Source organism: Sturnira hondurensis, unplaced genomic scaffold (genome assembly GCF_014824575.4).
Source record: "Sturnira hondurensis isolate 20B ecotype Veracruz unplaced genomic scaffold, ASM1482457v3 Scaffold0005220, whole genome shotgun sequence".
Lineage (NCBI taxonomy): Eukaryota > Metazoa > Chordata > Mammalia > Chiroptera > Phyllostomidae > Sturnira > Sturnira hondurensis.
The window spans coordinates 7,207,342-7,234,498 of record NW_028077851.1 but is presented as its reverse complement, the minus strand read 5'-3'; the positions used below and the strand labels follow the sequence as shown (position 1 = coordinate 7,234,498).

Sequence of the window (27,157 nt, the reverse complement as noted above, 5' to 3'; positions counted from 1 at the left end):
CACCCAAACCATGTAATGTTGATGGTTCAAGGTTGCAGTATTACTTATAAATATATAGTATTAGTTAACAAAGCAGTCTGAAAGATCACTGGATGAGGCGGTTTTACTTTGGACAAAGTACTTTGCAATACAGATAAAAATATCTGTCTCAGTCAGCTCAGGCTGCTATAATAATACACCACAGACTGGGTAGCTTAACCAACAAACATTTATTTCTCACAGTTCTGAGGGGTGGAAGTCTGAGATCAGAGTGCCTTTGTGGTCTGGTTGTGGTGAAGACCCTCTTCTGCATTGCAGACTCTGTTGAATTCTGTTTGTATCCACACATGGTAGGAAGACATAGTGAGATAGCTCTTTGGCTTCTTCTTATAAGGGCACTCATCCCATCATGAAGACTCCACTTTTAGGACCTCATCAACTCCCAAAGGCCCCGACTCCAAACCACCATTCCATTGAAGGTTAGGAACTCAACATATGAATTTTGGGGGGAGCGAACAAAAATGTCCATACAAAATTTAAGCAGGTAAATTATTATCAACAGTGAAAAGCGTCACTCTGTATGAAAGCAGATAACTGTAATTTTTCTCCATGTGTGAATAGACTATGCTCTCAGCAATGGTAAAGATCTTTTGTACTATTTCCCCATAGAACCCAGTAACAGGCCCAAGGGAAAAGACCGAGTGGTATTTGGACAGGCAGCAATCTCCCACTGTGTACCAACACTCGGTCTGCACAGAGCGGGCGCTAGATGACACTGAAGTCATCAGTGAGGAGTTCATTAGGTTTTTATTTCACTAAACTCACTCTGGTACATTTTGATGTCATGTAGACAGACCCCGAGCATTTCTAACGCTATTTATATACACACCAGTACTTCTTAAGGGTGGAAGTATAGTTCTTAAGTTTCTGACTGTGTGTATATTTAATAATCACAATTACAAGGGAATCAGAGCCACAACTCCTCTCTTTGCCCCCCTTCTCCCAATAGGATTTCCTACAGGAGCAGAAGGGAGAGGTTTCAGTGCCAAGGGAAGCACAGAGAGATAGGAAAGACAACTCAATGCATTTTATATAAGTCCCATTTTCCCAATTCCTTTGTCATATACTGGGAAGCCTTTCTGATGTTGGCAATCCCAAATATTGGAGAACTTAAAACCACTCTTGCAGAGACATCTTTGAGAAAATCTAGGCAGCCAAGCTTCTCCTACATAAGTTAGGCAGTTTCATTTTTTGAAGAAGAGCTAAACTGTCTCTTTGAACACCCGGCTGTAGGTCACATGATTGTCTGTGGCCAGAGCATTTCTTAGACACTGCCAGAAGTACGGATGAGCCTGTGGGTTTGTTGGCCACTCAAGGACAGAACTCCCACAGAGCCTCTTCCGGAGCTGGAGGAACTTGGACTTCTGAAGGGGCTTCTCAAGGAATATCAAGATAATCACATCCACTTTTTCATCCATGAGCCTCTGATGGGATAAGTAAAAGGCTATCTTAAAATTCTCAGTCTTTGCATACTTGTCTGTCATCACAAATACTGTCTTTTTGCTAAGCTGTATGCTCTGAGACAGGTTTTCCAGAACTGGCTGCCCTGGTAACCAGTCCCTTTCCTCAAGACATAAATTAAAATGTTTCTCTCTTGGGTCTTCCAATTTGGCCACCAGCTCATCCAAAACCCACTCTGTCACTGCGGGGTCTTTAGTGTCATACACAATAAAAGCATCATAGCAAGAGTCGGGGGATATCAGACGTTGATACCCCTTTATTTTGGCCTTGCAGAAATGGTAACTATACCACACATCCCAGAAATAGAGGTGGCTTGCTGTCATAACCACCATTAGAAAGAGAGCTGCCGATATGGAGAGAGAGAACAGAACCAAGTTAGTCAGATCTAACTCACAGGTATACAGATCCAGAGAGACCACGCTTTGGCCCTTGTGTGCCCCTGGCCCCACACAAGTCACATCTGTGGCCAAGTTAGGAATAGTCACCTCTGTATTGTTAACCCACCAGACAAACCACACGGCATCACATGTGCACAAAAACCGATTGTGATGCAAAAGCAACATGTCCAGATTGTTGAGGACATTTTCTGGAAAGCTAGTCTTTTGGATAACCTGGATTTTATTTGAGCTGAGGTCCAGATATCGCAACCGGAAAGCACCTTGTAGAAAATACTTTGTCAGACCCCGAATTTGATTATTGTGAAGAATGAGTTTCTTGAGGCTGCTGGAACAGTTGGATAATCTCTCAGGGAGAATATTCAGCTGGTTGTGGCTGAGGTCCAAAGTTTCTAGATGCTTCAGAGACTGCAGTTTCTCCCAGTGGAAAGACTTGAGCCCATTTCTGACCAAAACAAGAGTCTTTAGACATGGAGGCATACCATCAAAAACTCCAGGAGGCAAGAAACTAAGGGAGTTTGCGGAGATGTCTAGTTCCTGTAAGCTGGTCAGATTCTTGAAGAAATTGAAGTATCTGTCATCACCATCTCTCCATAAAATATCCAAATGATTTCCTCTGAATTCCAGTGTTCTAAGAGATTTGCTCTCCATGGTCTTGCTAGTGGAGGTAGAGATATCATTGTTGTTCATCATCAGTTTCCTGAGAAACTTGAGGTTCTTGGTAAAGTTTAGCATGTGAGTAATTCCTTCTGATTGAAAATAATGGCTGTTACTGCTTATATCTAAAACTTCGAGCTTGTGTAGCCCCTCAAATGCTGTTGAGTAGAGTAAGTCAAGCCGGTTGTTAGAGAAATCCAGATATCTCAACTCCACTAAAGGCTGAAATTCACTGCCATTAAGAGCTTGGCCAACACTATTTCCTGACAAGTTTAGGCATTTAAGGAAAGAAAGGTGCTGAAAATCAGAGGACCTGATAAAAAATATACTATTTCTACTTAGGTCCAAGGTCTCCCCATAACGGTAACACTCTTCATTATAATAACTCAAGAAAGGAGGAGTTTCTTCATTTTTGAATCTGCAACTCCTTGCATACTCATCGTATCTGAAATAATGTAATGCTTCAAAGACCTGGAACCCATAATCTCCTACAGAAGTTCTGGTGTTAGAACAAGAGCCAACTTCACTTGAATCTCCTGAAGGTGATATTTTATTCACTGAAAGATCTATCACTTTCAATGTTTTAAATTTTTCAAATATGCTGAGGTTAGCAATTTTAATAAAGTTAGTGCCGAGATCAAGAACTTCAAGATTGGGAAGAGAAAGTAATGGGGAGAGGTTGAAGAACTCCAGTTCCTTAAAGACATATCCTTTGATCCGCAAAACTTTCAGGTTTTTCAGTGAGGAAAATGCATTTGATAGTTTCATCTGTTCACGATAGACCTGAAGTTCATAATTGAAAGATAGATCCAACTGGACAAGGTTGTTAAGATGATGCAAAAATTTGGCATCCCCAATTTCTTTAGCCAGGAAGTTTTGGGAAAGATCGAGTTCCTTAAGTTTGTTAAGGTTTTTAAACAATCTTTCGGGCACAAACTGAAGAGAGTTGCTGTGTAGACGTAAAACTTGTAATTCTGTCAATGCGTCAAAAGCATTTATATGGATCTGTAGGGGAGAATTGTTTTCACAGGGTGTACAAGGAAATGGGACATTATAACAACGAGGGCAGTTTCCACTTAGGTCAAGAGTTTGCAGTTGATTGAGGTTATTAAAATCATCGTCTTGGATTTCTGCAATCATGTTGTTGTGAAGATAGAGTTCTGTTAAAGTAGATGGCAAAATAGTGGGAACAGCTGTAATATTGTTATCTTTTAGGGAGAGCAGTTTCAAATTCTGCAGTTTTCGGAAGGCATCTTTTTCAATATAAAATGAGACATTACAGGGATTACGATAATAACAGTTCTGGCCCAGGTAGAGTTTTTCTATATTGGCCAGTTTGGTTAGATTATTTCTGTGGATGGAGAAGATGTTGTTGGCTTCCAGGCTCAGCAGCTGTAAGCTGGAAGGAAGATCCTGTGGTATTTCTAGGAGCTGATTTCCATCCAGGTAAAGGGATTTTAAATAAGTCAGTCTATGAAAGCTTCCAGGTTTAATCTGCAGGCTTTTGTTGCAAATTTTGTCTTTTGGCCCCAGTCGAATAGGTATACAGTTGCATCTGAAATCAATCTCTACCAGCTGGTCTAGCTGGCTGAAGGAGGCTGGAGAGATGTCTGGTATGTGGTTGATGGTGAGAGTGAGGTTGGTGGTGTTGGTGGGAATACCTCCAGGAATCTCCGTCAAATGCTTGTCTGTGCAGTCTACGATCACTTGGTCATTTGAGTCGTTCCGACTGACATCACAGGGCAGGGTTTTAGGAAACCATCTAGCACCAAGTTTGGAAATTAGGATCATGTTAAAAAGAAGAAGGAATGGTCTCTTTAATGTCCACACTGGAAACACCTAAAAGTTTAAGAAAGAACAAATCACCATTCTAAAATATAACAAGAATCAGAAGTGAAAATCCCCACTTGCTCCCTCTCTTTTGCTACCCTTTAAAATAAAAAACTCAGCTACTTTCTCAATTGTCTACACAGCACCCTCCACCCATGACTGTATTTGTCAATTACAGAGGTTAATTATAAGTTAGTTACATATTTAGCTTTTAGGTTCTTAACTTTTCAGCTACATAGCTTTTAAGGTGGCAGAAGGGGCATTTTCCTATTCATCATTATCTAAATGCTGTCAAAGTCTGAAATTTGAAAGGCGAAGGAATGTTAAAATACAAATACAGCTGGGAAGAAAAACACATGAAGACTTTAGTGCGGCGACTAATGTTTGCTTGCTAAACCTGCTGTGATACACACTACAAGAGTCTTTCACAATATTCAAGCCTCTTAATATCTTAAGTAGGGAAACAAAGGAGATCTGTTAGCCTCATTTTTTACAGATCAAGATACACATAGCTCAGGGACATTAGCTGCTTTGCCCAAGGCCACCCAACTGCCGCCCTTTTGGCATTGCCATTCTGTACGCTGGCTTTCCTCTTGGATTTTTTTGGAAATCATCTCCAAGGTGATTCTGGGATGAACATTTTCCTCACACACTGAGTTTACATTACATAAATTTGCAAAGGAGTAGAGGGCATTGCCTAGGTGGGCCCTAACAGATTAAACAGGATGGATACTTACGCGAGTGAAAGCAGAGTGGGGGCTGTTAATAATTATGCCAGCCCTAACCTGTGTAGCTCAGTGGGTTGAGAGTAGTCTCACAAAGTGAAAGGTTACCAGTTCGAATCCTGGTCAGGGCACATACTTGGTTTGCAGGCGTGGTCCCCTACTGGGGCACGTACAAGAGGCAACCAATCAATGTTTCTCTCACATCAATGTTCTGTTTCCTCTCTTTCCCCCCCTTCCCTGTCTCTCAAAATAAATAAATAGATTATTTTTAAAATAATTATGCCAAAACTATAGGCATAAACTAAGACTTTCTCAGGAATATTGGCATATCTGGGAACCTACTAGCTTCAGTGGTGTTTCTTGGGCACTCAGGTTTAACACAAAAGACATTTGGACCCTGGGGAGAAAGACCTTAAAAAGGAATATGGGAGGCACAGAAGAACTTTACTAATCACATAGTACCTTGAAGTTGCCCTGCCTTAGAGAATGGTTGAACCATGGACTTGATCTGAAACTTTAGGATTTCTCTCAATATTTTACTCCAGAACATTGGGTTTAGTTTAACTGGTACTTATTCATGGAGTGATCCAGTGTGTGTGTCTGCAACAGGGTTCTTGTTCAACAAATGTTTAGTTCTCCCAACGGAATGAATCAACCAATCATGCTGATATCTAATAAACTGAATGCCTACTTCCCTTAATCCCTCTAATAAGGGGTAAATCCGTGAAATTTCCCTCAGCTTTCTTTTTCTCTAATGTAAGATGGTTTAGAAAGATCTCAAACAGCTTCTTCACACATCCTTACATCCCTAAAGTTTGTTGGAGTCAGACGTACAATGTTCTGTGTTTTTTTTTGTCTTTTACTACCCTCTTTCTCCCCGTCATTAAAACCATTCACTGACTCCAGTTGATCTTCACTTGCACTCTTTTTTTAAGTATATTTTATTGATCATGCTATTATGGTTGTCCCAAATTTCCCCCCTTTTCCCCCTCTGCCTGGCACCCCCCTTCCCTCCAGCAGTACCCCCCACCTTAGTTCCTGTCCATGGGTTGTATGTGTAAGTTCTTTTGCATCTCCACTTCCTATACTACTCTTAACCTCCCCCATCTATTTTGTTCCTACCAATTATGTTTCTTTTATTATTATTGTTATTATTATTATTATTTTTATTTTTATTTACAATGTTCCAGGTCTGGTGTTTAATGTTTAACTAAACATTAAATTATCTTTAATACTCATGGCAATCTGACAAGGTAATTACCATTATTATGTCCATTTACAGGTGAGAAAACTGAGGCTCAGAGAGGTTATTTGCCCAACACAATAGGCCTGCCTGATTTCAGACCTTAGCTCCTTTGCTATCCTGCCTCTTCCAAAGATATTTCTTCAAGTTTGTGCTACTTTTATAATGGGGAAGGGGTACATTATTTTCTTATTTTTTTTGTTTTTACTGTCAGATGAACAATTATTAACTGCAGGATTCAGATATAGATCAAGGCACTGGTATTATGAACAAAGGTTCCTGTGTCACTGATAGTCAAACAATTGATATTTTAGATTCTGGCCCTTCAAAATATCACTAGCAAAGGATACATGGAAAGACTGCTTTGTAAGTGTTTCATTTGGTACATTGTTGGTGGTGGAATCATCCTGAAGGTACGCGCTATGGTTTGTTGTTTTTTTTCCCAGGGGTATGGGTTTTTATTCTTTTAGATCAACATTTTTCCCCCAATTTTTTATTTAATTATTTTTCAAGTACAGTTTTCTGTCTATTACTCCCATTCCATCCCACCCCTGCCAATTATGTTTCTTAATCCCTGCACCGTTTCCCCCATTCTCCCCCTTCCCCCTCCCCACTGGTAATCCTCCATGTGATCTCCATATCTATGATTCTGTTATTGTTCTAATTGTTTGCTTAGTTTTATTTTTAGATTCAGTTGTTGATAGTTGTGAGTTCATTGTCATTTTACTGTTCATAGTTTTGATCTTCTTTTTCTGAAATAAGTCCCTTTAATATTTCACATAATAATGGCTTGGTGATGATGAGCTCCTTTAGTTTTACCTTCTCTGGGAAGAACTTTATCTGCCCTTTCATTCTAAATAATAGCTTTGCTGGTTAGAGTAACCTAGGTTGAAGGTCCTTGTTTTTCATCACTTTGAATAATTCTTGCCAGTCCCTTCTTGCCTGCAAAGTTTCTTTTGAGAAATCAGCTGATAGTCTTATTGGAACTCCTTTATAGGTAGCACTCTGCATTTCTATTGCTGCTTTTAAGATTCTTTGTTTATTTTCCTGGCTGGCGTGGCTCAGTGGATTGAGCACCAGACTGTGAAGCAAAGGGTTGCTGGTTTGATTCCCAGTTAGGGCACATGTCTGTGTTGTGGGCCAGCTCCCCAGTAGGAGGTGCATGAGAGGCAACCATACATTGTTGTTTCTCTCCCTCTCTCTCTCCCTTCCCCTCTCTCTAAAAATAAATAAATAAAATCTTTCAAAAGATTCTTTATCTTTTATCTTTGGCATTTTAATTATTGTGTCTTGGTGTGGTCCCCTTTGGGTCCAACTTGTTTGGGACTCTATGTGTTTCCTGGGCTTGTGTGTCTATTTCCTTTGCCAAATTAGGGACATTTTCTTTCATTATTTTTCAAATAAATTTTCAATTTCTTGCTCTTCATCTTTTCCTTCTGGCACCCCTATGATTTGGATGTTGGTATACTTAAAGTTGTCCCAGAGGTTTCTAAATCTCTCCTTATTTTTTTGAATTCTTGTTTTATCTTTCTGTCCTGGTTGAATATTTATTTCTTCCTTTTGTGCCAAATTATCAATTTGAATCCTGGCTTCCTTCCCTTTACTGTTGGTTCCTGTATATTTTTCTTTATTTCACTTTGTGTATCCTTCATTTCTTCCTTTATTTTTTGCCATACTCAATTAGTTCTCTGAGCATCCCTATCACCAGTGTTTTGAACTCTGCATCTGATAGGTTGGCCATCTTTATTTCATTTTGTTTTTTTCCTGGAGTTTTGATCTTTTTTTTCATATTTTGGCCATATTTTTTTTGTCTCCTCAATTTGGCAGCCTTCCTGTGTTTGTTTCTGTGTATTAGGCAGAGCTGCTTTTACTCCCTGTGTTAGTAGTGTGGCCTATGTAGCAAAGGCACCTGTTTGGATGAATGTAGCTTCTTTAAATCCTTGGTTGTCAGATTCTCATAGAGCTCAATTTTCAGATGATTCTGGGTATTATTTGTTTTTGAGATTGCAGAAGGAGGCAAAGTGTATCGACCTATGCCTCTATTTTGACTGGAAGTCCTCACTGTTATTCTTGACATCCTCCTTGATTTGTTTTGCCATTTTAACTGCCACAGTTTCAACTGAGATGATTCCAGCCTTGGTCTACTCCAAAGCCTCATCCTTGTCTGCAGGCTCTCACTCTTCCAATCTACCCCATCCATTGAGTTTCCCAAACATTAATCAGATTACATTGCTTTAGAATCTTTAGCATGGTTTTCTTTTTTTACAAAATCAACCCTACATTTTTATCATGGCATCCAAAGTCTTTCATAAGTTTCTCTCTATCAGTTTATCTAGTCTTTCCTGATATAACTCCCCTACCAGCTCCTCTAATCACTATATCCAAGCCCAGTTTGGTGTCCCTTGACTCACAGATCCCTCCACCGGCACTACTGTTCCCTACCATTTCCACCCATTCAAATTCTAGTTATCTTTTAAGACTATACGTCTCAATCTGGAGCTCTCAGATCCCTGGGAAGATATGACAATGGGCCAGAGGGTACAAGTAGCCCTTAGAAAATACAGCATATATTATTTGAGCATCAATCTTACTCAAAGATTTAGGAAAAGTGTTCACCACTGAGGGAGGAAGGGTTAAGTCAAGAATGGGGAAGGGCTGTGGTTGGCGTAGCTCAGTGGATTGAGCACTGGACTCAATCCCTTGAGCATGGATCCTTTGAGCAAAGCAAAGAGTCACCGGTTTGATTCCCAGTCAGGGCCCATGCCTGGGTTGTGGGCCAGGTCCCCCGGGGTGGGGTGGGGGGGGCGGCGTGTGAGAGGCAACCACACACTGATGTTTCTCCCCCTCTCTTTCTCATTTCCTTCCCTTTTCTAAAAATAAGTAAATCTCATCTTTATAAAAAGAAGGGGGAAGGGTTTTAGAAAAGGGAAAGGTGAAAAGTAGAGTAAGCTATTTGTATGGTCCCTCATAACAAGATCCCACACCAGCTATGCTTCTGAGAGAAGATGTAATGGATTCATGAACTCCACCATCAGAAGGCAATAAGTAAGGCTGCTAAGAGTGATCTTCGGGATCAGGGATGTGAGGTATCACAGAGAGGGCCAGATGGGTTAAAAAAAATGATGGACCAGATGCCTCTTCTGATCCCATCCTCACAAACCTTGATGACAGCCTGGGAAGAAGTGGGAAGATCGCTGAACTAACTGAATTAAAAATATGAAGTGACTGAGACCATGGTTATCAAACTGAGTTTTTCAGGATATGCCTGTTGAAGTATTTTTTGTGTGTGTGTGATTGGTGGAAAGGGAAGCTCTAAGATAAAGAAAGTTGATTTATAGAAAACAATAGCAGTGGTGCACTGGGAAGTGATTAACAAGCAGCTTTCTTGCTCCCCAACCCCCAATCTTTGATTTGTTAAGTTTTGATTGGGGCACTTGCCAACCCCCATGTTGTAAATACTCCCACTATGGCCATTTCAAGCTCCCTGTGTGATGGTACTGAACACAGAGTTGGGAAGAGATGTCCAGGACTGTTCTGGCAAACCTGCGTGTCCTGGGGCCAGCAAATCACTGCGATATCTGAGACATATCTGAGACATATCTATTACATATCTGTAACATATCTGAGACAAAGAATCTGGCATTTTTTAGCCTCTACATATGGACACATTATAAATTAGAATACAAAATTAATTAGAGAGTGCCTTTTCTCCCTAGTTCCTACACTTTTTATTGCACCTGTCCACTTTTCTCCCTGTCTGCTACCACCTCCCTACTCCAATTAGCCATTAGCTCTCATCTGGACTACCACACTAGACTCCAGACTGGTCTGTCTCCCTGATTCCCCTTCTTCTCTACAATTCATTCATCAAACAGCATCAGAGCATTCTTTTTTAAAAAAAAAGATTTTTATTTTATTCTATTTTTAGAGGGTAAGGGAGGGAGCAAGAGAGGGAGAGAAACATCCATGTGTGGTTGCCTTTTGTGCATCCACTCCTGGGGATCTGGCCCACAACCCAGGCATGTGCCCTGACTGGGAATCGAACCAGCGACCCTTCTCAGACCAGGGCTCAATCCACTGAGCCACACCAGCCAGGACAGAACATTCTTTATAATTGTGAATCAGATCAACTAAAGAGAATTCCTATTATAGAGGAATGAAATTCAGTCTTTACCATTGCTTATATAGTGAATGTTCTGACTGCAGCCCACCTCTATGACCTTGAACTATCATTTCCCTTCTCTGACCACACACCAGACATCTGACCTGTTTTCTGTTCTGCATTTAAGCTAGTCGTGGTACTTGCTGTTCCCCCTTCCTGAAATTATTATACTCTTCCTCTTCCCACAGCCAGGTCAATCTCATCTTTTAGGTGTCTGCTTCCGTGACACATCCTCAGAGAGGCTTTGTTTGGCCAACTTATCGAAATCCCACCTTCCCATGTAACAATAGCGATAATGACAGTAACATTTGTTAACTTAGGGAGCACTGGCTATATGCTGGGCATCATTTTTAGTGCTTTACATATGTAAACTCATTTAATCATCATGATAACCACAGGGGGTGGTACTAAAGGTCCTCAATCTGTATCTGGAAACTTTGGGGTTAGGAGTGTTATAGAATTCAGAATTTTTGAGCTTTTAGAAGGTAATATGATATGTGTAGCCCATATCATGTAATATTCCTGAGGCCTGGGGCAGCATTCCCCAATCAAACATACAACAATTGGTTATTAAAGAAAACAAAGAAACAACTAGCCCATTCAGTTCAGGTCAAGACTCACCTTTAAATACCTTCAGATCACATCATATTTGTATCAACTGAGTCAGGACACAGCTTTCAGTGTGAGGATTTTGGAATTGCAGACCTCCATCATTATCTCCATTTTACAGACGAGACAACTGTACTTGACTTCCCTGCGTGATTTCCTACATAGCCCTTAGCACAACCAGAAATAAACTTGATAACTTGTGTGCTTATGATTTATGCGCTTATTTGTTTAATGTTCATTCTGCTTAAGAACAAAAACATTGAAAAGAGCAGGGCTGGGCCTATTTTTGTGTGAAACAATACTTGGCAATTAATAAGTACTCCATTTTGTGTACCAAGGCCATGAAAAAATAAATAGTGAAATAAAACAAAATACTTAAAAGACAGTTCTCCTTGAAGTAGGTTCCTTCAGGCTACACACCCAGACTCCCCAGGGACGTATTCTCCTTCTTCTATTTGCCCCAGTGATTCCTTGATTCCTCGGAGGAAAGATTTAAGAAGATTTGCTTTTATTTTTTTTATAATTTTTTAAATTTAATTCTTGTTCAAGTACAGCTTTCTGTCTTATATTCCCAACTGTGCCCGCCCAAGATTTGCTTTTATATCGCCTAGTTTAATCCTGTCTTCTTCAAGAAGCTTTCTGGGATTAGCCTAGAGAGAAGTAATTGCACCTTCCCTATCTCTTATTGCACTGATCATGCATGGGTTTGGGAAAAAAACTCTGGATTGAGGGTTGGAAGAAGAATTAGATCCTAGTCCTGGCTCAGAAGTTCACTACCTTCATAGCCTTCTGGGGCAGGTCCTGTGCTCAGGAGAACAGTACCCCCCGCCCCAACACACACAAGAAAATGACTGACAAAGAAACAACAATATGACATGTACCAAGGATGCAGACAATTCTTCTGGACCAGGACAATGGACCTGGACCAGAAAGTACCCCAACAATTGTACCAAGTATCTGTGAGAAAGAATTTATTCTAAAAAGTCAGAATTCTTATTTTTTTCATTTGACAAATACTTATCAAATATGTACTAGGGTCAGCAGACATACTCTCTGCTCTTAAAGAGCTCAAAATCTAGTGGAGGAGAGAAAATATATACTGATTTAAAATACAATGTGGAAAGCCCATTAATTCTTTCCAGACAAGATGCCAATACTTATATGCATGTAGCTTAACTGCATGCTGTTCTTATTCCATGGGGTATTTTGTGACACTTCCAATTAATTCTTTTTATTATCCTCATAGAGTTCAGAGATTGTTATATATGTCCCAATATCTTTTACCTCTTTCTCTCTTCTCCTAGTGACAGTCACCGTTTGTAGCTGGGACATGCCACTCTGAAAAAAGATTATATTTCCCAGACTCCTTTGTAGCTAAGTATGACCACGAGACTAAGTTATAGCCAATGTGTAATGAGAGGAAGTGAAATGTGTAATTTCTGGGATATGTCCTTAAACAGTGGGTCTGCTCCCCTTCTTCCTATTTCCATCTAGCTTCTTATAATATGGATGTTGTACCAGCCACAAAGCAAATGAGGAAAACGTACTAGGAATGATAGGATGACAAAGTAGATGGTTCAGTATCTGGATCCTTGCATGACCTCAGAAAGCAATGACTCTGAACTGCTGACTTCCAGGAGATTATAAGAGATCATAAAATTGTTATGTTAAGCTCATGTTAATTGGATTTTCTATGTCCTTTTCTCTTTCTATTTTTATTGGAAATTCTGTTTCTATTAGATTTAAATGCAAACCCAATTCGAGCCAGTGTAGAATTTAGAACTGGGAAGTAAATTGCTGCCGTGAAAGAACCTAAAATATGTGACATTGAAGTCACCAGTCTATGGGCAAGAAAGACAGCTATTACAGGCCGGAAAGCTGGGGACCCCTGTTGTAGCTTCCCAAAACACTTGACACCACTATCACTTACGCCATCTCGGAAGGTAGAACACCTGCCAACTGTGACTTTTGTCTTTCCAGCTACCTTTAAATGTAATTGACATCTAGCGTTGGATTAGTTTAAGATGTACAACATAATGACTTGAGCGATGATACCATAGTAAGTCTATTTAACATTTATCACATCAGGTAGTTACAATTTTTTTCTGGTGATGAAAACTTTTAAGATCTGTTCTCTTAGCAACTACAGTCGCCACGCTATGCATGACATCCCTAGAATACCAACTGTGACTTCACTCCTAGGGGAAATTGTTTGGCAACATGGTTGACCCTTAATAACATGGATTTGAAAAGCAAGGTTGCATTTACACGTGGATTTTTGTCAATAACTATAGAGTTGGCCCTCCATATCCCCCAGTTTCATATCTGAGGATTCAACCAACTGCAGATCAAAAGCAGAATTTTCAGTCTGCAGATAGGAAAACAGGTATACAGAGGGTAAACTACAGCTATACCTGGATTTTCATCTGGACACACAGTCGGTGCACATAAGCCCACATTATTCTAGTGTCAACTCTATTCATAATGATGATGCACATTGACAGCTTCTCACTGTGTTTAGCAGTCTCATGACAGAAATGAACTAAAGGCTGCAGTTAGCCAGTCTACAACCAGGAATGGAAGAAAATACAGCTTTGCTAAATGAGCTTTTTCTCAGCCTGTAGCCTGAAATGTATAAAGTTGATTAAACTCCTTAATTTGGGGCCTTGCAGGGTTGAAAAAGGCAATTGCTTTACCCCAAACTAAAGCAGATGTAATGGATAGTCAAAGTCACAGCCTTAAGATGACATAAGCCTATGCTCACGTGCCCTTTTCAAGCTCTTTCTTTTTGGTATTCTTTTATTTTTAAACATTTTAAAAAGATTTTATTTATTCTTAGAGAGAGGAGGAGGGAGAACGAGAAGGAGAGAAACACCAATGTGGGGTTGCCTCTCACATGCGCCCCCAGAGGGGACCTGGCCCACAACCCAGGCATGTGCCCTGACTGGGAATTGAACCAATGACCCTTTGGTTTGCAGTCCAGCGCTCAATCCACTGAGCCACACCAGCCAGGGCTCAAGCACTTTCCATTAAGTATTTTTCTCACAGACAATGAGAGCCAGTTTAGGACAGAGAATGTGATTCACTGTGCTGCCTTCACCTTGACTCATGCAGCCTCTGGGGGGTTGATTAAATTGAGAGCGAGGAACATTGACAGAACACAGAATCTTCAGACTCAAAGTTGTCTACTGTTGCTCTGTCTCATATGACTACCACCAGTCACATGGCTATTTGAATCCATTAAAATGAAATGCAGTTTTAACATACACTTTCCTAGTTACACTAACCAAACTGTAAGTGGCCAAAAGCCACATGAGGCTGGAGGCTGCAGAATTCGAGCATGCAGATATGGAACATCTTTTACCATTACAGAAAGTTCTACTGGAGAGTGTTGGCCTAGACTGAAGGTTAGCAAACTTTTTCTGTGAAGGACTGCAGAGTTAACATTTTAGGCAAAATTGAGGATATTGTGTGAGTACTTAAATAACTTGTAGAATGTAACTAATTAAAGTTATAAAAAGAGCCCAACTCTTAGCTCACCAGACATACAAAAGCAGGTGGCCAGACAAATTTTGCCAAATTTGGCCTCAAATTTAGACAAAATTGAGGATATTGTGTGAGTACTTAAATAACTTGTAGAATGTAACTAATTAAAGTTATTATAAAAAAACAACTCCTAGCTCACAAGCCAGACAAAAGCAGGTGCCCGGACAAATTGGGCCCACAGGCCATAGTGTGCAGACCCCTGGCATGGACAAAAATCTCAGGCTGTGGGAAACGTATCCATGGAATGAACTCCCTAAGCAAATTCAGTCCAAGACTGCCAAATATGAGAAGAAATTCTATTGGTTGCAAAGTCTGTAAGTCACTTTACATGCCACTAACTTCAACCAATAGCATTTGGCAAAGTATTTCATCATCATCCCAATTCTAAGGGGTAGGTTTGTTTACAGTGAGGAGGCTGACACAGAGGCCAAAGGTGAGACCCCGGCGATTCGGATACAGAGTTGCAGTCTCAGCCACTTTCCGGAAGTCTCCATGTCAACTCTCCCATTCCTCCCTCTCAGCGGTGAACACTCCTAGATCCAGAACCTTGCCTGTCTTTACATGTACCCCATCATTTGAATGTCTACCACCTAGTGAGCGCAAGACAAATGTTTGCTGAATAAATCAAGGCTTTGAACTCCCTTAGAGTCCCATGGAAGACTCACATTGAATGATCACAAATAGTAAAGTTTTTCCGATGATCAGCTTCTTGACAAAGGGGCGAGGAGAAAGCAGCAGGGCTTGGGGCCTCTCAAAGAAGAGCTGACGTTAAAAAAAGTGCCGCAGAAGGAAAGCCGGGGTGTCAGAGGAAGGCCATGGGAAGTGAAGCTGCACAAAGACTGCTACTCAAGCAGCTTTCTCGGAAGAACCGTCCCTTTGAACCTGAGACCCCAATGAGAGTGTGGAGAAGCATGGAGCTCCTTTGTCTCTCTCGGGAAACAGGCACAGCCAGAACGGGACTGTCCCTGTCCTGTGCTCCATGGTTGAGCCCCAGCCCACTGGCCCTTGGAATGCTATATGCCAGACGAGATGTCTCTTGGCTTTCTGCCAGCTGCACCGGGGCAGCCTGGGCCTCAGAGACAAGAGCAAGTTTGCATTCCAATATCTGTGGCAAAAGGAAATTAACAACGGCGAGAGATGGCTGGGTTCTGATTAGGCACGTGAGGGAAGAAAACTGACCCAATGAACAGAGCTTCTCTAAACTTGTTGTTTAGAGAGAAATAATACCTTTGAGGCCTCCTAACTTAAAGGACAGTTTTGAGAAGATGAAGGAAAATTGAGAAATATTTCTTTATTCCAATGGAAATTTTCTTAAGTGTGGAAATTTCCCCTTTCAAACCATTGGGAACTGCCTTAGCGTCAATCAATGTTATTGTCAAAGGTAGGCGTTCATTCAGCATTGGGCCAGGTCTACTTTGTCATTAGATACAAATAGTTTACGTTATTTCATTTTTCTTGTTGTTTGGGGACAATGATTGCCTAAAGACATCCCTCGTTCAAGACTGCGGTGTGTAAAATAGCATAATACACCATGACATAGGCCCAGCGTTGGCAATGAATCAGAGCTAATTACACATGCAAATCCACTGGGTAAATCTGGATGCTCAATTAGTCAGCTAATTATGGTAAAAGTGGGACGTTTTATTTCGTATGCACAGGTGTTCTATTCTTTCAGTAAATTACCTCGTTTTGTTCAAATGGAAAATGTCAAATTCACATTGAACACTCATCAGGCATTTCTGTTTTGAGTTCTTTATCAGAGCTGCCTTTTATTGTGTACTTACTATGTGCCAGGGGCTGAGGTCGACACACTGTTTATATTCCATCACTGAGCCCTGGCAGTGAAATTACAGAACATTTAAATATTTCCACTTTACTGACGAGGAAGCAGAGATTAGAGGGGCATTTTCAAACCAAGATTCAAACCCCTTTTGGACCAATCATCTCCAAGTTGTCTCAGTTACAGCCAATGTACTTGGTACAGTGTATGTCTACATCTTGGTTTATTTCCTTAGCAGTGAAAGGATTGTCAGCACTGTAATGTTTTGATATTGTGTTAGAGTTTTGATAAAGAAAAGTTTCCAAATATAAAAAAAGATATTTGTGATTTGAGTGAGGAAAGGAGAAAGAGACTTTTTGGATGATTTTTTTTTTTTATAAATCACATCTGAAGTCCAGCCATGCTATCTTAGGATAGTCTATGAATTTGCCAATTTAAAAGGCATGCTGGCCCTGGCTGGTGTAGCTCAGTGGATTGAGCGCGGGCCTGTGAACCAAAGAATCGTGGTTCAATTCCCAGTCAGGGCACATGCCTGGGTTGCAGGCCAGTTCCCAGCAGGGGACTCACGAGAGGCAACCATACATTGATATTTCTCTCCTTCTCTCCTTCCCTTCCCCTCTAAAGATAAATAAATAAAATCTTTAAAAAAATAAATAAAGGTATGCTGATCTTTACTGTCATAATAAAGAATCACGTGCTCGCACAGTCATTCAACAAACATTCATTGGAACTTACTCTATGCAAGGCACTGTGCTAGACGAAGTGGGAGAACCGTGAGGAGTCAGGCACCATTCCTGCCCAGTAAGGCACTAAATGTAGCTGCAGAGGCAGCTACATCTCAGAAGCTGTGTATTTCCTGCACACGGGGCTCTCTGCTGTCAGGGAAATCCACAGCGGGTGGAGGAGAGGGGAACAAAAAGTTATAGGACAAGGGCTAGTCAGGCCTAAAGGTAATGTGCCTGCCCACCCTTCAAATAACAACTTGAATATATAACCCTTCAAAACGGCACAACGTGTCCCCTTGGATGCATCACTTTTGTGACAGGACTTGAGCCTGTCTTCTGAAATGTATTGTCCTGATTTGAGATCCCTCTTCAATTTCTACCAGAACATCTGTGCCTGTGGAGCCAGGATGACTAACAGGACAACACATTCAGCAAGATGTTGCTAACTTTGGGCTTTACAGAGAGTATTTTTATCTTGGAGACTTGGCAAGTTTGTAACAGATGCACAGATGCAATCTGAGGACTCAGAAGGACAGATGGCAAGAGTGAGGAAGTGAGCTTAAGTGGCTTGCATCTTGCAGTGAGTTAGAGGAAGCCCAGGATTAGTCTGACTTCTCATGTTTATTTTTTTTCTGGGGGTTAGCAACCTATGAACTGAAAGTCAGATCCTCTGTCTGATGCAGGGCTGTTGACTGAATTCTCCTAAACCTTGGCTTTCTCATCCACAAATGGTGCAGGTTGAGCCAACTGACTTCAACACCCCTTCTCTATTGTGGTTTATTCTATGTATGATTCTGAGGCTTGCCCTGGCGCCCCCTGAAATTTATCTATCAGGATCTGATCCCAGCTGGGATTCTCCCAAGCCACCTAGAACCTCAATCTGCTAATGTATCAAAATGCTCTAAGCAAAACTTCTCACCACTGTGAACCTTCTAAGGATTTCACAGAGAGGGGAAATGAGAAAAACTTAGTGTATCTTTTTATAATAGTAAACATGATATGTCTTCAGATAAAACTTTTTATTCGTTTTATTCAGCTCTCTGAGATAGTAAGAATGGAAAGAACTGGATGATGATCCCTGAATGTAGGGAAATGGTTAAAAATGAGAAACCACCAATAGTGGAACATACTTTTAAAAAGGATGGTAGAGCTATAGATACTGACATGAAAATCTATGCAAGGTACACTGTTAGCTTATAAAAAAATTAAAATCCATTTTTAAAGGAGCATCACAATAACACATAGCCCAATCCCTTTATGATTAATATATAGATATATTTGATTTGTATTAGCTGAGAAAAGTATGGAAGAACATATTAGAAACATTTAACAGCGATTTCTATTTCTGTCTCTACTCTGAGTTTTTTTTTTTTACAAAGACTATGTATGGTTTTTTTTAAAAAACATTCTAAAAATCCTAGAGGAAGTACTAAAACCATCATAATAATTTGGAAATTGTGAAAAATGAAAAATTCAACAGATATTTATTAATACTTGCTATGTACCAGGTATCTGCTTCTAAGCAGTTGGGTCACATTACTGGACTGGAAAGACAAGATTCCTCCTCTTCTGGAGTTTATGTGGTGCAAATAATAAACTCAAATATATATTACCATAAATTCTATCGGATGTTACTTGCTAACTGTTAAGGAAAGATAACAAGCAGGGCAAGGTCAAGGGGGTCAGGAATGTGAGATGGGTTGTGACTATAAACAGGGTGGTCTGGGTGGGCATCATTGAGAAAGTGACATCTGAGCAAAGATCTCAAAGGAAGGAGGAAGTTGGCCATGCAGGTCTATCCAGTGGAGAAGCATTCTAGGCAGAGGGAAGAGCCTAATGCAAAGGCTCCAGGGTGAAGACATGCTGGAACACTCATGAGCATGGCAACAAGGCTGGTGTGCCTTGGACAGGGGGAAGAGAACAGTGATAGGAGATGAAGCCAGAGAGGGAGGGCTGCCAGCACCCCTGCTGAGTACGTAGGGCTGTGTTAGCCATCTCAAGGGTCGTGGCTTTCCCTCTGAGTGGCATGAGGATCCACTGTAGGTTTTTGAGCTGAAGAGTGATGTGGCCTGACTTAGGTTTTAGGAGGATCATGCTGGTTTCTGTGTTGAGACAAAACAATGAGGGGCAGGGGCAGAAGCCTGGAGACCAGCCAAGAGACTATTACAGTCATTCAAGCAAAAGACCCAGCTGGTAGGGACGAAGGTGGTGAGAACTTGCTAGATACTGAATATATTTTAAGGTGAAGCCAAATAAAATACGACTTCAACGTTCCTGAAAGAATGTGAGGAGAGGGATTAGGGACAGCAAACATTTCTGGGAAGTTTCCTGCAAAGGGGAACAAAGACACTGGCAGTAGTTTGCAGGGCCCGGAAGGTCAAGTAAATTTATTTTAGGATGGGAGAAATAACAGCATGTTGTAATGCTGGTCAGAATGACACACTTCAGGTCATGAGAGCAAAACAATAATTATAAGAATAGTAATAACAATGATGCTGATGCTGTAGGAAAGAAGGGGAAGAAGGCTGAGGCATGGACCCTATGGAGGTGAGCAGGGAGGAGACCCAGTGCACCAGTGGGCAGGTTGGCCATTGCCAGGAGCATAGACATTTCCCGCTTAGTTTGAGAGTCCATAGATTTGGTGACCATCGCCACCTTCCTTTGAATGTAAGCAGGTTTCTGTGAATGTTTGATGAAGAGCAGAAGCAGCAGTAATGCTACAGGATTTCCAAGGCAAGGAAAGAAAAAGTGAGTAAGTTTCCAGCTCACCTAGCATTTGTTCTCTCTCTCTCCCTCTTCCTCTCTCTCTCCCCCACCCCCCACCGCCCACCACTGCTTTGGAGACCTGAGTCACAAGCCTCTGAAGAAGTCTGGTTACACCATAGCCACCACATTGGAGAGGCCACATGCAGACACCTGAGCAGCCCTGGCTGCTCCAGCCCACAGCTGTTGAGTCTCCCAGCTCAGGCCGCAGATCTCAGAGAGTGAGTCCTCAGGCGAGTCCAGCCAAGGCACTGACTGCTTGAGGGACCCAGAGCCAGAGCCACCTAACTGAGCCCAGTCAATCCCTGGACGCACAACATGTAACAGTGTATGGTTGTTGTTTTAAATCAATGAGTTTTGGGGTGGTCTGTTATGCAGCAATAGTTAACCACATAGGAAGCCGGGTAGGACATATGGGTGAAGAAGTTGTAGGTGGGTGTACAAGGAGAGGAAAACATGTGGAAGCTCTTTCCAATGGTTGCAATGCTCCTGGTGAAGTAGGAAGCAAGGTTAGCAACTAAAAGTGAGAAGATAGCAGGAGGTGCTGGGTGTTCAAAAAGAGGAGAAGGTAGAGAGAGTCCTTCTGGAGGGCCAGGGTGCTACTGGATGAGGAAGTTGAGGGTGATTACTTGGTTGCAGTAAGAAACTCCCCCCAAACCCCCCTCACTTTTCTACATTTAATTTGCATTCCCTTGAACCAGTATCATCCCAATAAATTTAATACATTTAAATGGTAATAATAATAATAATAATAATAATAATTTGCAGTCCCAGTCTTTATCATATACTCTTTGCCTAGCCATTATCAGGTTAGATTTAATTACTTTCTGAAAAATTCTTTACAAGTGAAAATTCATCTTGAGATATTAAATTCAGTTAAGAGAGAATTTGTTCTTCTTCCTCCACTCATTCATCCAACTACCATTCAGAAGGCCACTGGACACCCCTGTGGGCTACTCTGTGTCAGACTTCAGGGGACAACAGCTCCTTGCATTCGGCTGCTCCTCTAATTCATTTTCAAGATCGCAGAGAAAATAAAAGCCAAGTTGCTTGAGTTGGAAAGGAAGTATTGGAATAACCATTTCTGGTGGAGAAAGTTGCTTGAGCCAAACTGTGGAAGCAAGGAATTATGTCATGGCGAGGAGCCTGTAGATGGGTGGGCTGAGGTGAACTAGAGGTGATGGCTGACTGGAGAATGAGCTAGGGACAGGGGAGAGACAGTGAATGGGGGAGCAATTCTTAAAAACCCTTCAACTTGAATTCACTATGCTTTCACCATATTGCTCTGGCCCTGAACCACTTGATAATTAGATGTGTGTTGTGTGTATCCCCCTGGGGGATGAGTGAGCACTGTGAATAAGGGAAGTTACTTAAGTGCTATTTATTTTATAGACCAGACCTCCACTGGAAAATTTCCTAAGAGATTTGTGACCAAATATCTTATATCCTCTTTTTGCAAAATTTTGCAAATTTTGAAATATTTCTAATTATAGGCTAATTTCTGTAAAGTATAATTACCACAAATGTCAATGTGTCTTTATATAAAAAAAAACAATGAAAGTACAAGAATATGACCCACTTACTTTAAAAAAAAAAGGTTTTTTTGTTATTTACTTCCTATCACTTTAGTCCAACAGTCTTAATTTTCAAAATTAAAGTAGAAAGTGATATAAAGCAGTCTTATATAAATGAGGTACTCAATAGTTATTAAGCAACACAACAGACATCAAAGACTAAGATTTTAAAATTTATTTGACCTTACACTTTATCCACTTGTTTTTCATAAACCATGAGTGACACATGTAAGGCCCAGTTAGTAAATATTTTACATTTTACAGGCAATTGCTCTCTGTCCCAACTACTCAACCCTTCTAGAAACTTACTGTTGTATATATATAGACATATATTGACAATATATGAACCAATACACAAATAATAAAACCATCTGTGGACACTAAAATTTGATTTTAATATAACTTTTACACATCAAGAAATAATATTCTGCCCTGACTGGTGTAGCTCAGTGGATTGAGCACGGGCCTGCAAACCAAAGAATCGTGGTTCAATTCCCAGTCAGGACACATGCCTGGGTTGCAGGCCAGTTCCCAGCAGGGGACCCACGAGAGGCAACCATACATTGATATTTCTCTCTTTCTCTCCTTCCCTTCCCCTCTAAAGATAAATAAATAAATTCTTAAAAAAGAGAGAAATAATATTCTTCCTTTAACCTTTACAATCATTTAAAAACATTAAAAAATATTCTTATTTTGTGGCTATAGAAAAACTGGTGGTAGGCTGGATATGGCCCACAACCACAATGTACCAACCCTAGCCCTATACTTTGGAGGGCTTCTAAAATATAAATGGTCTCTTTTGGGGGTCCTAAGTGTTAAAGAAAAACCACAGGCTCAAAATGGTGCCACTCATGCTAAAAGCCCATGCTGAAGCTAGATTTCACACCTGATCTAATTATGGTTTCAATGTATCTCATAAACATCATCTTAATCAACCAGTATAGAATTTTCTGGTCAAGCACCAGTAAAGTAATCTGTCCTGTGGGCCCTGTCCATCCCCCATAAGAAGAAGAGGCAATCTGCATGATAAAAAACCCGTCTGGTTCTCTTCCCCCAAACAAAAGATGTCTGGACACAAGATTAATCTTTTCTTTTATTTTTTAAATTATATTTTATTGATTATGTTATTAAAGTTGTCTCAATTTTCCCCATTTGCCCCCCTCCATCCAGTGCCCCCATTCCCTCAGGCTATTCCCACACCATTGTTCATATCCATGGGTCATGCATATAAGTTCTTTGGCTACTCCATTTTCTATACTGTAATTTGTGTGCCCATGGCTATTTTGTAACTACCTATTTGTACTTCTTAATCCCCTCCCCTCTTCACCCAGTCCCCCACATCCCCTCCCATCTGGCAACCATCAAAACACTCTCCATATCCATGATTTTGTCTCTGTTCTTCTTGTTTGCTTAGTTTGTTTTTTAGATTCAATTGTCAATAGATATATATTTATTGCCATTTTATTGTTCATTGAAATAACAAAGGCTAAAGATAAAGAAGGAATCTTGAAAGCAACAAGAGAAAATCAGTTAGTTACCACAGGGGAGTTCCTACAAGACTGTCAGCTGATTTCTGAAAAGAAACTTTGCAGGCTAGAAGGGATTGGCAAGAAATATCCAAAGTCATAAAAAGCAGGGACCTACAGCCAAGATCACTCTACACAGCAAAGATATAATCTAGAATGGAAGAGCAGATAAAGAGATTTCCAGACAAGAAAAAACTAAAGGAACTTGTCATCATCAAACCATTATTATATGAAATGTTAAAGGGACTTATATAAGAAAAAGAAGAAGACCAAAACTGTGAACATTTTGTTAATAGCTTTCTCGCCCCACCCTTGTTTCTATAAAACTTGCCATTTTGTACAACTCCCTGGAGTACCCTTCTAGTTGTTAGATAGGATACTACTGATTCATGAATTGCTTAATAAAGCCCATTAGAGCTTCAACTTTACTCAGTTGAATTTTGTTTTTTAACCAAGTACACTGGTTGGTTGATCTGTAATGATCATTTGTAATTTCAGCAACATCTTACAAATGTTTAAATAATCAGATTTGATTAATTTAGTAAATGGATTCCTTAGTATTCCTTTATTTGCTATAGTTAAGAGCAAAATAATGTTTTTATTTTGAAAATTGCTGAAGTACTATTACATTTTGGCATATTTCCTTCTAACACTGATCTCCCCATTCCTGTATTTCATGTAGTGAGAAACATTTTAGTACTAGCTGGGTCTTTGTGAGTGGGAAGATTTTATTTAAACATCAAATTGTATCAATTTCTTGCTTGCTTTTTTCATTTACCATTATATCATGCATATTTGCTTATATCATTCAGTATTATTTTAAAAAAATGATTTGGTGTTTACAGAAAATTCCATTTAACAGTGAAGCACAGTGAATGAACCCCTGCCCAACATGGGGCATGGGAGATTCTCTTTGCCATGCTGCATAGGCTATCTTTGTAAACAGTTCCACATTCCCGATCATTCGTTCTAAAAGAGTTTCTAGAAGTAGATTTTCCATATCAAAAGATGGGACCTTTAACTAATAATAAGGTTGACTCATTTCCCTGCATTTTTGGCCTTTGTATTTCTTTTCTTGAAAACTGTGTCCATGTCTTTTCTTCTAAGAGATATACCAACTCTTCTTCTTTTAAGTAGTAACATATCATTGAAGCCCACATACACTGTCTCCTGGGTAACAGTGTGTGCTGGGCTTGGTTTACATAGAGTAGAGGGGTCCCCAGCATGGCTTGTGGAGTAAGGTGCCCAGTCAAGAGCACTCAAGCTCATTAATGGCTCAAAGCCCCAGCTTCCTCATCAGTGCCTCAAAAGGCCACTTGGAAGTCAACATAGAATCATAGTCATCAAGCCCTCAGCATGATCCTTGATTTTGGAGCAAGTGGTCAAGAAATGTGAGCTCTCTTTATTATTAGCCCTATGTGCCATCCCTCAAGGGGTACAGACTGATGTGGGCATGGGTTTGCATAAAAATAGACATCTGAGTTTCTAGGAAATGAAACTATAAGCAGTTGTTTCCTCTGTAACATAATATACCCATGGTTAACTCTTCATTAGACCTGAGACACAAAATGAGCCCTGACACCAACATTCAGATCTAGCGGTCTGAAAGGGATCCTGGTACATGTGATTATGGATCCTGGATCATGCCTAATTTGGGTGACAAAATAATTTCAGAAAAAGACCACTGATGTATTTCTTGGCTAATGTTTGGCATACCTAATAACTCATACTGCTTGCAGAAGACTTAAACATATATTCTGTTATTTGAGGCTCACAAAGGCCACAAAAGGCAGCTGGAGAGGTATTATAACGCTCATTTTATGGACGGAGGAACTGTGTTTCAAAGGGCTTGGGGGATAGTCCTGAGGCCCCCCAGGTAGTGACTGAGACAGCCAGCACTGACAGACTCGCTGCTCTACTAAACTCGAGTCAGGCTCCTCTGAGCCACTAGACCTTGACTTTGGGGCATCTGCATCCATCCGCCTAGTTTTCACAAGATTCCTGCCAAATCCCTTTAGCAAGAATTCCTCATCTTGATACCTGATCGCCCTGGATACCTGGTTCTATACTCCATCCCCTGCCACCTCCAGGCAACATCTGGCCTTCCTGTCCTGTTTTCAGCAATAAGTTTATCCCAAATCCCCCAGCCCTGAAGTTCCCTCCTGGTAACTTATACTCACTGCCTCTCACTTTGCCCCATGCCTGTAAATCTCCACTTGTGCTTGCTGTACTAGGAAGTGAGCCCAATTCTATGCCCAGTCCACTTTTCCTCTATTGCCCTAGTTCTTGTAAAATCTGTTTTTACAGCTTTATCTACTTCTCAGCTCTGGTTTTCTTTCTTTCTTTTTTTGGTAATTTTTCAAATTCATTTTTTCTCTTTTTTCCTCTCATCATACAGAACTTCTCTGCATACCACATTTGTCTTGCAGCTAAAACATCACTTCATGTTGATCACATATATTTTATCTCCAAACTTTGCTGATATTAAAACAGTACAGTTAACCAGTGTTCAATCTATAAATTATTTACACAGCACAGCACATTAAGCTTTTCACACTTGGCAACTGAGCCACATACAAATAGGACAAGACTCCCATGTTCCATGCTCAGAATCAGGGCTTCACAGTCCCTATCTGACCACTGTACAGAAGGCAGCAGGGGTGACAACAGGCAGTTAGTCCAGAGAAATTTGAACACTGTGACCTGGAAGGCCATTATGATGTTACCCCAGTGTCCTGTGTCACCCCACCTTTGTCTCTAAGTTGCTTTCATAATTCTAGAATGTCAGGTTCAGCCAATACCAAATTAACACAGACAACTCATCCTAAAAACTTGTCACGATCATCATGGTTTTTCAGGTTGGGTGATCCAACAGTCTTGCACTTGACTGTTACTTCCTTGCGGGGTACTACCAGAGCCACAGCTCTGGCATTCTTAGCACACCAGCCCAGACTTCCTACAGTCCTAGTCCTTTGCATTCTTCTATTGTATGCTCATTTGGATGTTACCGTATCTGGGAAAGCACACAGTAACTTCAGTGATCTGTATGACTTCAAAGCCAAAAAGGTAGGATGAAAAAAAAATTGAACCCATAGAAGCTATTTCCACAATTCAAACATCTGCTCCTCCTCACTATAGCACACATTGACTCTTGTAGAAAACTGGACAAGTGTTGATTAATCTGAAACTACGGAATACCCCCATGATTAATATTGATTCTAAAGTATCAAGAACTTTCCTCCAGCAAATAAGCAAAGTATAGATTCTTAAATGTTGCTCTTACCAGCTGGTTTTGGTTCTTCCCACAAAGATCACAAACCTAATTTTTAGGGATCACTTAGCTGTTCTTACCATTTTTAGTCTTCTTCCAAAATGAAGTATAGAGGTCTGGTTGAAGAGAGCAGAGCGAGAGATGTGTCAAGGTCAGCCTGAGATGGGCCCCATGGTATCAACTAAGAGAAAGAGAACACACCAAACTGTATATTCAAAAAATAACAGTGCCCTGGCTGGTGTGGCTCAGTGGATTGAGTGCTGGCCTGTGAACCAAACAGTTGCTGGTTCTATTCCTAGTCAGGGCACATGCCTGGGTTGCGGGCCAGGTCCCCAGCTGAGGGTATGCAAGAAACAACCACACACTGATGTTTCTCTTCCTTTCTTTCTCCCTCTCAACCCCTCTGTCTAAAAATAAAGAAATGAAATCTTTAAAAAAAGAAGAAAATTTTAAAAAAGAATGGCAAATTACTGTAGCTTCATAACATGCTAGGAACATTGCTTTCAAATGTGCTGTTGAGAACACCTATTAATGATATTTACTTCCTCAGAGTTATATAGATTAGAGACATATTCCAGAAAACCATTTCTAATATTATTAGAAGTCTGATTTTATCTTTGAAGAATCGATATTTTAGACTACCAAATTTTTTCTTTAAGTTCTAAAAAAATTTTTTTGGCATATGATTTGGTTCCCTCTCCTCCCCGCTCCCTGAGAGCGGCTCATATATATTTTGTTACTTAAGTTATCCCAATGTTTAAATTACCTTTCTTGGTTGCATGGAGTGATGCTATGTCTGAAGTCTTCTGAGATGAAGAGATGCAGGAGGTATAAACTCCAGCGCTGGACTT

At 40.5% G+C, this 27,157-nt stretch overlaps 1 protein-coding gene across 1 annotated transcript; it reads right to left on the bottom strand.

The window, feature by feature from the left end:
* Window positions 1-192: 192 nt before the first annotated feature.
* Window positions 193-27,157, bottom strand: TLR7 (toll like receptor 7). The gene is made up of 3 exons (XM_037046300.1): window positions 27,073-27,157; window positions 26,387-26,487; window positions 193-4,391 (listed from the first exon to the last, which is right to left on the bottom strand). Exons 2-3 carry the CDS (start codon window positions 26,387-26,389, stop codon window positions 1,242-1,244), a joined length of 3,153 nt encoding a protein of 1,050 aa, XP_036902195.1. The 5' UTR covers window positions 26,390-26,487; window positions 27,073-27,157; the 3' UTR covers window positions 193-1,241.